Raw genomic sequence first — 13,390 nt, forward strand, 5'->3', positions numbered from 1 at the left:
GTGATCAATTAATAGCAATAATATTAATATTATTAGCTAATGCTATTTGTACATATCGGCTGCTTCCCAATCCCAAGAGCTTTCAGCATTCGCTTAGCCGTTATCTATTTACCTTCAATTTACAATTCATTTGACAGAATGCCGACGATGACGACGCTTGCGCAGACGCGAACGTCGCCGGCTTTGACTCCGGCTTGGACTTGGACTTGGTAAATGAAGTTACCTGGCCTTGTCGCGCGCCAGTCTGTGCTTAACATTTGCCCGTCGCGCTTGGTAGTCGAACTACCCGCACAATCTTGATCGCGTCAGCCAAGCTGCGACACTCGGCTGTTATATTTATTTTTTTGGCAAAGCGTAAAGCGGCTTAAATTATAGAATCCAATTTGCTTTTAAATTAATAAGCGTGCAGCGTTTCTTTTTTAGCCAAAATGCCGCTGTACAAATTCAAAACGGTAATTGCCAAAACGGGACTCAATTTAACCAGTGCACAAACAACAATAAATTGCTCAAAAACCTGCGATTGCTCGTAAAGATACAGATACAAATGCTTTGACAAGGCCAGATACTATCTAAGATTAGATCCAATATTGAGTACAAATACTTAAATATAATAAATTAAAATGCCTAAAAACAAGTTTAAAATTATTAGTTGTATACAAATTGACTTTGCAGTCCCTTTTACAAGATCCATATTAAAACTTATTTCATTTGACAGTTCCATATTTTGTTACTGTTTAACAAGGATTTCCAAAGCACGTTGCAAACTGATCCTTTAATCCTTGAAATTTTTGATTTCGATTTTGTATTTTGTAGCTTGGTGTTTTGGAGCATAGCATATACGAGCTTCCATTTAGAATATTTTTCCTAAACACTTCTGTTTAATAAATCTTAAATAATATATAAGGAGTTTTCAAAGCTTGGGTGTTGCTTAAATCCTTGAGACTGATTAATTCACTTTGGTTTAATGTAGCCTCGACTAATACTCCTTCCACTTACAGCGCTTTTATGCAGCATTGCTGCTCTTCATCTGCTTCGGGTTGAATGGCCACACATCGGTGGCAGCTCCAGTTCCACGCTTTGACGATAATCTCGTTGCATACCCAAATGCGCCGAGTGAGGTGCTGCCCATTGAGCCGCTGTTAATCTATCCAGAGTCACGCGAGGTGATTTACCAGGCACGCACGCTGGCAGGCGATGGTGAGCGGGACATCATCTTCGTAAAGCTACTGCCGGACAAGTCGGAGGGCTATCGACCCAAGCAGCAGCGAATCGCGGAGAAGGAGCAGCGCCGCAAGGAGCTGGGCCTGAAAGACATCTTCTTTGTAAAGGCACGTGCCAACGGTCAATTCAGTCACGAGCGCTTAAAGGTCTATCGACTGCCCGAGTTTTATGCGATCAGCGTGTTCCGCAACGACGAGAAGTAGTCGGGCGACGGATAGCTCCAGCTGCTGCACCCACGATGCAGTCCACTATTATTATTTGTATGTTATATTATAAGCCGCTATAAATAAATGCCTCAAGAGTTGTTTAAGCGTTGCTGAAAAGCTCCTATCAGACACGCTTTGGCGCGACGATTTACATGTCATTTCAATTATCCACAACAAAGCAGCCGCCATTGTCGCTGAATGATGGGTGGCGGCATCAGCGCCACTTACCCAACAATGCCCCAACCAACTTCAACTTCAACTCCATGCGCTACGCGCCGGGTGCGCGTCAAGCGGCAATTAATAACTGTCAGTCAATTGGTTGGTACAACTAAAGCCAAGTCAAAGCTCCAGCCTCACAACAAAGAACTAATCCCTTTTGTCATTGGGCGACGCAGACCGCAGGCCAAACATTACGTCAAATTCATAGAAAGCAAAAATAGCCACAGCAAACAATGAATGGAAAGCTATTTTCAAGCCGCTATCTAAATACACTTTCTAAACTAGCTAGTTGATAGTGCACGCAAGTTTCGAAATATTGGGCACAATGTGAACATTAAAGTAAAACCGTTCTGAAAGCGGTAAGAAATTTAAGCAATTTGTGCTTTAAAGCGAATGAGCCGTCATCTTGGCGTTGACGAAATTTAAATACACTTCCTGACATATGAAAATTTACCATATAGTATTATGATTAAAGTCAAAGTCGTCAGCGGACTTCGATTAGTATAAAATTTTTGAATTAAAATAATGTGTTAATTCAATTATTATATTAAATATTATAAATGATTTTGATAAAAACTTTCGTTGTAAAATTTAACCCGATATAGATCACATCACAAAGAATTTCCCATTCTGATTAAGCTGTACAGACCCTTATAAAAGGAAATTAAAAAAAGTTTCAACCGATTCAAACTAAATACCAATAGTTCTAGTGCAGAGTTTAACAAGATTTTTTCAAACCTCTTAATGTGCTTAAAAACACAAGAAACACGGGTAATTTACCGGACTATTAAATCTATAATGCCTACACGGACAGACAACAGGATACATAGACAGACGGACAGATAAAAGGACAAACGGACAGACAAAAGGACAAATAGACAGACGGACAGACAATTTGGTTTCGCATATAAAATCAGAAATAAATATGAATATATATAAATTATAGGGTTTTGAAAAATATATCACTAAAATAAGGTTCTGGTCTCAAGATGTAAAAAATAAAAAAATATTGGCTTACGGAGTGTTGATATATAATACAATCCTATTTAGATCATCATAAATCATTGTCGTTGAGGCAATCCAATGAAAAAAGTCCATCAATGTGTTACAAGCGTTGTGCTGCACCAGAAATACCCGTTTGAGGAATCTGCGCCATACCGACAAATTATTCAAAATTTGTTCGGCTTGTTAACTCCTAATGCAGACTTTCGCTCAACTATTTGGGTGTTCCAGGCACGTTGCCATCTTTACAATTCAGCACACGCATTTGCTCCACTTGCGAGATGGACTTAGAAGACACTACCAATTTTGCTTGGTCTACATGACATGCTCGTACATGGCGGCGGTTGGATCGTCATAATTATGGAAATTTAATTTAATTACTAAACGAAGCACAAGCAGCTCCAAAATGATGTTTATAATATTAATAGATGGTGGCGCACGACTAGCTGACCATCAGTCGTGGTGCGATGTTCATGGACATGAGCTCCTGGAAGAGCAGTTTGGCCGCGTACGGCAGACGCACCTGCGAGATTTGCGTCTTGTTCTTGCAACCTTTGCACTCGAAAGTGTTGTTGCGCAAATTGGCAATAGCAATCAGCCCGCAGAAGTTGCAAATATGCACTCGATACGGATCAGACACTTCGAACAGTCGCTCGCGCAAGAACTGTGCGGCGCCGTGAGAAATTTGACAATCGCGCTCCATTTCACCGAAACGCAGACCGCCGTCACGGGCTCTGCCCTCCATGGGCTGTCGCACAAGAATCTGCACAGGACCACGGGCACGTGAATGGATTTTGTCGTCCACCATGTGCTTGAGACGTTGATAGTAGGTGGGACCAAGGAACACCTGCAACAGAATAGCAACATTAGATTAACTCAAGACTAACAACAAGGATTTGCGATCTGCGACTAACCTGCGCATTGATTTTGCGTCCCGTGTGGCCGTTGTACATGACCTCATTACCACGCAAATGATAGCCATACTCCTGCAGGAAAGTTGATATCTTTTGCACATTTACGGCATCGTTGAAGGGCGTGGCATCACCAATTTCGCCCTTATTGGAGCCCAGCTTGCCCTGCAGGCATTCGATCAAATGACCAATTGTCATACGCGAGGGAATAGCGTGCGGATTGATGATAATGTCTGGCGCCAAACCCTCACAGGTGAATGGCATGTCCTCTTGCCGATACTGTATGCCACATGTACCCTTCTGTCCGTGACGCGAGGCAAACTTGTCGCCAATCTGTGGTATGCGCACTGAACGCACGCGAATCTTGCAGAACTTATAGCCCTCGCTGTTCAGTGTCAACATAACCTGATCCACAATGCCCGTCTCCGAGTTACGCAAAAACGTGGAGGCATCACGCTTAGCGAATCGCTTTGTATTGCTGTCCAGCTCATCATCGTTTTCGGGCAGCGTTATTGTCTTGCCAATGACGACATCATCTCCAGAGACACGTATGCCAGGTGCAATGATGCCATCGTCGTCCAGTTTGTCATAGTGAGCGTTACGCATGCCCTGGCATGTGCCACGATGCGGTTTCTCAAAGTTCTCTTCCTGATCACCAACACGCTTATTCTCGGCATCCTTGTACGAACGATAGAACACCGAACGGAAGAATCCACGCTCGACTGCCGAGGCGTTCAGAATGACAGAATCCTCCTGGTTATAGCCAGTGTAGCACAAAATTGCCACAATTGAGTTAATACCCGCAGGCAGCTCACGGAAACGCAAGTACTCCATGGAGCGTGTTGTCACCAACGGCTTCATGGGATAATAGAGCACGTGCGCCAATGTGTCCATGCGCACATGGAAGTTGGTTATATAGACGCCCATGGCCTGCTTGCCTAGAAGGGAAAATGGTTAATAAATAGTTTACACAATGCGATTGCCTTCTGCTTACCCATAGCACTTTGATAGGTGTTACGTGGACTCTGGTTGTGATCGGGGAAGGGTATAATGGAGGCACAAACGCCCAGTATCATGGCCGGATGAATCTCACAGTGCGTATAGGTGGTACAATATGCGTAGTCCTTGTCCTGTTTGAGATCGTAGGGCGACATGGCAATCATGACCGTCTCCTCCTCGAGCGTGTCAATGTACTCAACGACACCAGAGGCAACCAGCACCTGCCAGCTGTAGTTGTTGTAGTCTCGCTCCTTCAACATCTCCACGTGCGTTTTCTTTAATAGCAGCGTGCCATTTTCCACAATAAGCAGAGGCCGACATATGCGGCCAGCGTCCGTGTAGATTCTGATCTCACGATCGCGAATGTCGCGAATCATGGACACCTCGGATACAATGATATCCATCTGGCGGCGCAATTTACGCAGCGTGGCCATCAGCTGCTCCGGATCTCGATGAATGCCCACCCAGCAGCCATTGACGAAGATTTTGGTCGCATCCGCAATCGCCGAGGGTGCAATTTCCTCTAGATTTTCCATTGACCACTCTTCCAAGAATTCCAGAATCGGCGACGGCTGTGAACCCACCGAAATGTAGGCCATGAGTGCCAAATTCTTGACCAAACCCACAGCTGCGCCCTCAGGTGTCTCCGCCGGGCACAACATACCCCACAGGGTGTTGTGCAACTGACGCGGCTTGGCCAATTTACCGTCGCGTCCGATGGGCGAGTTGACACGGCGCAAATGTGACAATGTGGAGGCAAATGTGAGACGATTCAACACCTGCGAGACACCGGCACGAGCCTGATGAGCCTTCTTCTGATCACCCCAGTTGCCGGTGGCCAGCGAATAACGCAGACCATCTGTAATAATGTTGGTCTTGATAGCCAGCTCCAGATTGAAGTCCTTTCCGCGATCAATGAATTTCTGTGTGTACATGCGCACCTCCTTCATTAAGTTCTTGAAGAGGCCGCGGAAGAGGAAGGCTAAAAGCGGCCCAGCCAGATCCAAACGTTTGTTGCCATAGTGATCACGATCGTCGAGTTCACGGCGGCCCAGCGAAGCCAGCAGCAGGCGATGCACCATGTAGCCTAGGAAATAGGCCTTCTTTGTCTCGCAAAAGTCTGAGACTCCCACATGCGGCAGCATTTCTTTTTGCAGAATTTCCTTAGCGTATTTTATGCGCTTGTCCTTGGTAACTCCTGGGCGTGCTCCACGAGCTCCGATGAAATTCAAAGCGACATTTTGCTCCTGCACGACGAAGGCTTCGTCCAGTGAGGGCTTCACCATTTCCATCATCTCTGGATCGTCAAAATCGTAAATTATGTGCTCCAATATATCGCGATCTGCCACAAAGCCCAATGCCCGAAACACAATCATAATGGGTATCTCCTGCTTAATATACGGCAGAATGGCAATGATGCGCTGTCCAATTGCCGACTTCTTGATGTTCTGCGAGCCACGCGCCATCATGTTCACCCAGAGTGTTGAGGTGGGTCGCGAACTATGCTCCAAGCAGGAGCGTATCTCCGTTTTAAAGGCATATTTGCCGTCCTTCATGCTGAAGACGTACACGGTGTTTGTGGCCATCTTCTCTTGCGCAATGAGCACTTTTTCCGAGCCGTTTATAATAAAATAGCCACCTGGATCCAGTGGGCACTCATTTAACTCGGTCAAATCACGATCCGTAAGTTGGGATAGCAGGCAATAAGTTGATCTCAACATGATGGGAATTTTGCCAATAAAGGTTTTCTGATGCTGCGTCTCGACGGGATCCATGCCCTCCACATTTTTTGTCTTTGTTATATCCACATAGAGCGGAGCTGAGTAGGTCAGATTGCGCAAGCGCGCCTCGTTGGGCATCATGGGACTGGGCGAGCCATCCTTCTCCCAATGCGTCGGCTTGGACAAGTAAATCTGTTCGAATTTAAGCGAAAACCGGGGCGGTGTCTCTACCTCGCCGGACGTATGCTGCGCCTCCGCCTGCAGCTCAATCGCCGGCGAGTCCTCCACAATGCGCTGCACAGACATTTGTATGAACTCGTCAAAGCTGTCCAGCTGCTGGCGCACCAGGCCCTTTTCGTCGAAATAGGCGTTGATCACAATCCAGCAGGCCTCCTGCCACAACTCGTGCGAGATTTCCTCTGCATTTTCCTCATCGAAATTCTCTGCAAAAACCAATTACATACTCACTATTTCATTCACACACAGGAACGCTAGCGCTCCGGCCGCCATGTTACTTTTTGGCAAGCGGCGTGGTTTGCAATTTTCGCTAAGTTTTCTTACCTTCTTCATTCTCGTACATCATTTTGCGCAAAAATAATTATTTGCACTTGGTGCGCGTAAGAAAATAGAAAAAACTTATTCACAATCTTTAAATTGTTTAATATTTTAACGAAATTGCTACGAAAAAAAAACTGCAAGCACCGCAAGTTGCGGCGATTTTGTCGGGATAGTGGGGAAACTATCGTGTCACTTATGTATCGATTCTTTTCAGTGCTTAACAACGACATATCACCTATCGATAATTCAAAATAATGTAGGGCATCTACACACTGTGAGATATTCTCTATACGCATTCATATATTCTATATAATTTTATTTTTCCAACTTGCAATAATAAATTAATATAGGCAATAAAAAAAACACCAATATATATGTCAACGGTCGTACACACAAAACTTAGAAAGTTTATGGGCATAAATGGCAACTTCTTAGCCAAAATGTATATATATATTTGATAATACAAACTAACCGTTGTTATTAATTTCATGGTCTACCAGCTGCAGAAAGAAGTGGTGCACTACAATTTGGTGTTTTAAGCATGGATGATTATTACGTTCATCTCGTTGCGCTCTGTAGGTTTTATTAATTTGCATATTTTCAGCTGTCCAACATAACTAATCGATTATATTCGATTATATTATTCGACTCATGCTCTACCTGCAATCATCGTTTCGATATGGCGGGCACATAACTAGCAGCTGAATCAGCTGTTTGTACCGTAGATGTTTTGCTTGTTTAGTTATTTAACGCCGAATTTCACATGAGGTTTTTCACAAAAAGTGGTCGATTCTTGATTGCCGGCATTCTGCCGGGAATTGATCGCAGCGCCGACGATGTTGTCGACAAGGATAGCAAAACCTACAAATCTTTCTTGGCCAACAAGCCAACCGAAGAAACAGGCTTGGAGCGTCTGAAGCAAATGCTAACCGTGGAGTAAGTGCTGGCTGCGAAGACATGGCGCTGCGATTATTAATTTTGCGATATTTTACTAGTGAATTCGGCAGCATATCCTCAGAGCTGAACTCAATATACCAGGTGGGCTTCCTCGGCTTCCTTGTGGGGGCCATCTACGGAGGCGTTACACAATCGCGGGTCAGCTACATAAACTTCATGGAGAACAATCAAGCGACAGCGTTCAAATCGCACTTTGATGCCAAGGTAAAAGTCGCTTAAGTCGGTCCATTAACAATATAACTAGACTTACACCAATACCCCTTGCAGAAGAAGCTGCAGGATCAGTTTACAGTGAATTTCGCCAAGGGCGGCTTTAAATGGGGCTGGCGTGTGGCTCTGTTTAGCACCTCCTACTTGTAAGTGAACCTTAATAACGGCAGTTACCTGAAGCCTAACGAGTTGTCTCTTCCGCCAGTGGCATCATAACGTGTATATCTGTTTACCGCGGAAAGTCCTCCATTTACGAGTACCTGGCAGCGGGCTCCCTAACAGGTGCTCTCTACAAAGTCAATCTGGGTCTGCGGGGCATGGCTGCTGGCGGCATCATTGGTGGGTTTATGGGTGGTGTCGCGGGCGTAGCTTCGCTGCTGTTGATGAAGGCATCGGGCACCTCCATGGAGGAGGTGCGCTACTGGCAGTACAAATGGCGCTTGCAGCGGGACGATACCATCCAGCAAGCCTTCAAGAAGCAGGCCCAAAAGGATGCGCCCGAACTGTTTACCGCACATGATAAGCGCGTGGGCGAATCGGTCACATTGGACGCCGTCAAGTGAATCAACTCGATGTAAATTTAGCTTGTTTTTATTTAAATAATAAATTGCAATAATGTCCTTTAGAAGTTATACAGACAATACAATTAAGGAAGCCCAAGTTGGCTGCTGCTATGCGTTGTTTCAGTTGATGCCTAGTGCAACTAAGGATACAGATATGACTCGGATACATTTAAATAACATGAAAATGGAGCACACAATTCAAATGCAATAAATTAAATGCTCTGCGAGAAGAACAGGAAACATAAATTGTGTATAGTTTGGCTCGATGGGCTTCAGACTTCGTCTTCGTTGGAGGGACGCGTCAGGCGCTTGGCCCCGCGATTAGGTGGTCCTTTTGGCTTTGCAAAGGCTGGTCGATGCAATATCTTTTTGGGATGCAGTTCCTCCTGCAGATACTCCTCGGTCAGTTCGTCGCCGCTGTCGATTTCCAGCTATATTGGCAAATAAAAATAAGTCAAAAGCTTTTCGCACTGAGGCCAATCTCTCACCTTCTTGGCTATTTCCACGCCGTATGCGGACAACTCTTCAAGAAATGGAGCCTTACAGCTCGAGTACATCATGCGTTCACGCACGGAGCAAGAGTATCCTGGCATAGAGTATATGAATACAAAGGACTCCATATAGTCGCCCTCGTGGGTGTGCTTAAACAAATACAGATGGTAGCGCGCATGATCTTCGGGCACCTGCTTGGGCAGATCGCGCAATTCCACATTTGCGGCATGGGAGACATGAATGCGTTCCTCCTCCAGACTAATGCGAAACTGCAAATAGTCATAGGTGCCGCGCAACATATCCCGCACCGCTGCGCGTGTTGCCTCCGTCAGTGGGCAGGAGATGCCGCTGAGCGTCTGGTGGCGCGTCTCCGTGGATATCTCAGTGCGCACCTCGGAACGCTGCAGCTCCTTCATCTCCTCCTCGCGCATGGTTAGTGGCGCGGGCGCAGAAAATTCACGCTTATGCTTTTTGTAGCCCTCCAGCGTGGTTTCCTCCAGAGTCGTTGCGTGCAGCTCCTCCGAAATGTACGCCGAACCGAATTCGTTCTTTAGCGTTGCCTTTGTCGAGGCGTAGACCATTTTCTGGCGAATGCTGGCCGTATCTGGAGTCCAGCTAATGAGCAGCCAGCCATACCCCAACGGTATCTTTGCATCCAGACGGTATAGAATATAGCAGGGCACACTCTCCTCAAAGAGCGGCGCCAGCAGCTTGTCATAGTCACGTTCCCAATCTTTTTTCACATCAGCTGTGGCGCTGCAGCTGAGCTGTTCTGTGCGGGCGAATTAGTGACCGGAAGTTAGTTAGTTACCGGATGTATATAGATATGATTATGTGTGTGCTGGATATTCCACTCACCGTTTTCAATTGACACTTTTATCACACGTATTTTACCATTTTTGGCCTTGCCAAAAACTTTCGCTAGTTGCTCGTTGGCTGTCAATGGTTAAAATTGTGCTTAATAAATTGTATATATTTGGTTTCAGTCTAGCGCTTACCTTTGATTCCCGTTTGATGCGACATGTTAAACTAAAAGTTAGTGCTCTTTAAGATCTTAATCCTAAACGGCGAAAAAAAATGTATTACTCACAATAAATATAGCGGTGTTGCCAGCTCTTTCTATTTTAATGGTATACCCTGGCATCACTTGGTCTTTGTTTACATTTTGCAGCGAAACATTTTACCATCTGGCAGCGCCAAATAACTGCAGTGTGACCAGATGCTGCAACAATTATTCGAGTGTTTGACAGCACTGTGGCTTAACTCTGTGTTCTTTTCACGTCCGTAAAATGTAAAACGGAAACTTTATTATTTTGCATTTAAAGCGACACTGTCCAACCAAAAACATATTTCAAGTGCAATTGTGTAGTAAAGCAAGTGAGTGCACATTAAAGCTGAACGCCAGCTGGCGTGCAAAGCGCAAAACGCTGCACGGTCTAATTACTAATCAGCACAGCTCTGCGTCCATGTCTCTGTCGCTATCTCTGTCTCTGCCGACGTCAGCGTCAGCGCCGTCACCGCCCTACTGCGAATGTTTACTTCCGCTTGTTTACAATGTGAAAATTGAAAAAAAAAAAAAAAATTGCTTGTGCCCATTGCAGTACCCATACCCATGTTAACCGAAGCCCCCATGGCCAGTGACAACATAATGGACGAATTAGCATCTTTGATACGCACCGAAATTCCCGATGGTCGCCAGAGCCTGCGCGACAGCTACACGAATCTGGAGCGTGTGGCCGACTATTGCGAGGACACCTACTATCGCGCCGACAATAAAAAGGCCGCCCTCGAGGCTACCAAAAACTACACCACCCAATCCCTGGCCAGTGTCGCGTATCAGATCAACACGCTGGCCTATAGCTACATGCAGCTGCTGGACTTGCAGGCGCAGCAGCTCAGCGAAATGGAGTCGCAGATGAATCACATTGCTCAGACGGTGCATATACATAAGGAGAAGGTGGCCAGGCGGTAAATCCTTTACAATCCACAAACCTTCGGCAGTTGTTTAAATATGTTTGTTTTTTACCTTGAAGCGAGATTGGCGTTCTAACGGCCAACAAGGTGAGCTCGCGCCAATTCAAGATAGTGGCGCCCATTAATCCTGAGAAGCCGATCAAGTATGTGCGCAAACCCATTGACTATTCAATTCTGGATGAGATTGGGCACGGCATCAATTCGTCAGCCCAGCACGTTGTGAGACAGAAGCACAGAGGCTCGAGTCATGGCTCTGTGCAATCTCTGGTGCCGTCATCGGTGGGCCCGCCGCCCACCACCAAGCCGCCGACGCCGCCGCAAATGTCGCGTGCCGGCAACACGGGCACTCTGGGCAAATCGGTCAGTAATACTGGCACGCTGGGCAAGAGTTCGCGGGAGTATCGCACGCCGCCTGTGGTCAATCCACCGCAGGTACCTTCGCATTATGCGCCCAACTATCCAATCGGACATCCCAAGCGCATGTCCACGGCCTCGTCCACAACCACTACCACTGGCGGCGGTGCAGCGGGCAACGAGCGTGCTGCTGGCTACAGCGCGCTGCCCATGCCACCCAGTCAGCAAATTGCCACGCATGTGAATCTGCCCTCGGCGGGCATGATGCAGTCGCTACCACCGCCGCCGCCCACCACTTATGACGACCGGAGCAGCATGCCACGTAAGTTGAGCGACTTTAATCAATGTTAAATAAAAATAAATTACAATCCCATGTGCACCCTTAGCAGCGCCCCCGTCGCCGCTAACCGTCTCGCAGCACGAGATGACCGAGCAGAGCCACATTGGCATGCATACCCTGGGCCGCAATATCAACAGGTAAGCAACTGCACAGATTATGACCCCATTATTTGCTTGTATATAACTCTCGTATTGTACTTTTAAATACCATCTGCTTGCTTGCACAGGAATCCCAATAGGTAAATTGCATGCTTCTACTGAAAATATAAATGGAATTTGTATTAATAATTTTGTATGCATAGAAATCATTTCAGCTTGAATTTTGCGCGTCCTGGCTCCCAATCGCCACCGTTGCCGCCACCACCGCCGCCGGAGGATGAGCATCAGGACTTTGGACGTCCACGCACCTCAACAGGTCCACAATTAGCGCCCATTGTGCCGGAGGATCAGAATTTGCCTGGCTGGGTGCCCAAAAACTACATTGAGAAGGGTATAAATAGCAGGGCACATGAAAGCCAAGCATTCTTGTATTTAAAAATTGTTCTATATATTGTTGCAGTGGTGGCTATTTATGATTATTATGCCGACAAGGATGATGAACTCAGCTTCCAGGAGAGCTCGGTGCTGTATGTTCTGAAGAAGAACGATGATGGCTGGTGGGAGGGAGTTATGGACGGTGTTACCGGTCTGTTTCCTGGCAATTATGTGGAGCCATGTGTCTAAGCACTGCCAATGGAATTAACAATAATAATAATATGCATTATGACAAAGACGATAACGATTTCCGGATATTGATAATGATAATTATGTAACTACAGCCACAGCGCAGCTCTCACAAGTATTCCACTAGCATAAACTGAATGGCAACTAGCTGCATATAGTTGTCATCGCACACTCACACACACAAACACTCCAGCAACAATTGTCAAAGCATTTATATGAGAGCGCTCGCTATTTTCAACGTAAACGTAAACTATAAACTAATTAAATATCCTAATAGTCGAAAATAGCCCAAAGTAATGAAAAATTTGAAGAAAACTGAGTACACATATAAATATGACCTATTTAGTATACTGACATAGACGAATTCGGCCCCCAAGTTATAAAGTGGTTCAATATTTGCCAGCGCTTACAACAATTTTTGTGTGAAGCTTATTTTTTGTATTTTGTTTGTTTGTTTCCATTGCGCTTGCAACACGCCCATACCACCCACAACTCCCGCAGTGACGTAGGTTATACGAATTTCAGTTAGCATTTAGCTTTTAGATATTGGCCAGTTGGTTATACAGTTTTTTTATACACACATACATATACATATTTACAATACAATAATATGCATTATATAAATATTATTTGCGACAATGCATACTGAAGATTTAGTTAAAATGAAATTACAAACATGAAATCAAATTAAATTTATAAAATATACAAGCACATGCATTATATGGTATAATAGCTAATAAAAATTTCAATTTTCAAAGCCCTTGTAGTTTGACCATGGCGCCAAGGCTTGACCTTTTCGTGCCGGATGCTCGTATGCCAGGCTAAATCTTTTATTAAAATCCGGACTCCGATGAAAGTGTTCAGAAAAAAAAATGCAAATGCGAGCCCTTGGCATGCACCCAGCCTAATAACTCTGACCGACGCGCACTTCGATCGTGGCG

General features: G+C 45.5%; 5 protein-coding genes across 8 annotated transcripts; 3 read left to right on the top strand and 2 right to left on the bottom strand.

The window, feature by feature from the left end:
- The first annotated feature begins 252 nt into the window (after positions 1 to 252).
- On the top strand, positions 253 to 1,525 carry LOC6630009 (uncharacterized). Its single transcript, XM_002054735.4, has 2 exons — positions 253 to 452; positions 999 to 1,525. Exons 1-2 carry the CDS (start codon positions 429 to 431, stop codon positions 1,422 to 1,424), a joined length of 450 nt encoding a protein of 149 aa, XP_002054771.3. The 5' UTR covers positions 253 to 428; the 3' UTR covers positions 1,425 to 1,525.
- A 1,467-nt stretch (positions 1,526 to 2,992) lies between these two features.
- Polr2B (RNA polymerase II subunit RpII140) lies at positions 2,993 to 7,008 on the bottom strand. Its single transcript, XM_002054734.4, has 4 exons — positions 6,841 to 7,008; positions 4,554 to 6,722; positions 3,563 to 4,497; positions 2,993 to 3,495 (listed from the first exon to the last, which is right to left on the bottom strand). The coding sequence occupies exons 1-4, from the start codon at positions 6,860 to 6,862 to the stop codon at positions 3,091 to 3,093; spliced, it is 3,531 nt and encodes a 1,176-aa protein (XP_002054770.1). The 5' UTR covers positions 6,863 to 7,008; the 3' UTR covers positions 2,993 to 3,090.
- A 526-nt stretch (positions 7,009 to 7,534) lies between these two features.
- Positions 7,535 to 8,632, top strand: 140up (RPII140-upstream gene protein). Its single transcript, XM_002054733.4, has 4 exons — positions 7,535 to 7,773; positions 7,833 to 7,998; positions 8,062 to 8,150; positions 8,210 to 8,632. The coding sequence occupies exons 1-4, from the start codon at positions 7,601 to 7,603 to the stop codon at positions 8,565 to 8,567; spliced, it is 786 nt and encodes a 261-aa protein (XP_002054769.1). The 5' UTR covers positions 7,535 to 7,600; the 3' UTR covers positions 8,568 to 8,632.
- Positions 8,580 to 10,209, bottom strand: twf (twinfilin actin binding protein). Its single transcript, XM_002054732.4, has 4 exons — positions 10,058 to 10,209; positions 9,918 to 9,995; positions 9,056 to 9,831; positions 8,580 to 8,998 (listed from the first exon to the last, which is right to left on the bottom strand). The coding sequence occupies exons 1-4, from the start codon at positions 10,080 to 10,082 to the stop codon at positions 8,840 to 8,842; spliced, it is 1,038 nt and encodes a 345-aa protein (XP_002054768.1). The 5' UTR covers positions 10,083 to 10,209; the 3' UTR covers positions 8,580 to 8,839.
- A 68-nt stretch (positions 10,210 to 10,277) lies between these two features.
- Positions 10,278 to 13,206, top strand: Abi (tyrosine kinase Abl). Of its 4 annotated transcripts, none has more exons than XM_015171363.3 (7): positions 10,278 to 10,436; positions 10,661 to 11,027; positions 11,093 to 11,709; positions 11,774 to 11,864; positions 11,954 to 11,965; positions 12,029 to 12,216; positions 12,286 to 13,206. In XM_015171363.3, exons 2-7 carry the CDS (start codon positions 10,672 to 10,674, stop codon positions 12,447 to 12,449), a joined length of 1,428 nt encoding a protein of 475 aa, XP_015026849.1. In that variant the 5' UTR covers positions 10,278 to 10,436; positions 10,661 to 10,671; the 3' UTR covers positions 12,450 to 13,206. The 4 variants fall into 4 exon arrangements, with proteins under 4 accessions (XP_015026849.1, XP_002054767.2, XP_032295372.1 ...); XM_002054731.4 differs by having other exon boundaries at positions 11,777 to 11,864; XM_032439481.2 differs by lacking the exon at positions 11,954 to 11,965.
- Positions 13,207 to 13,390: the final 184 nt, after the last annotated feature.

The sequence above is a fragment of the Drosophila virilis genome, chromosome 2, assembly GCF_030788295.1.
Source record: "Drosophila virilis strain 15010-1051.87 chromosome 2, Dvir_AGI_RSII-ME, whole genome shotgun sequence".
Lineage (NCBI taxonomy): Eukaryota > Metazoa > Arthropoda > Insecta > Diptera > Drosophilidae > Drosophila > Drosophila virilis.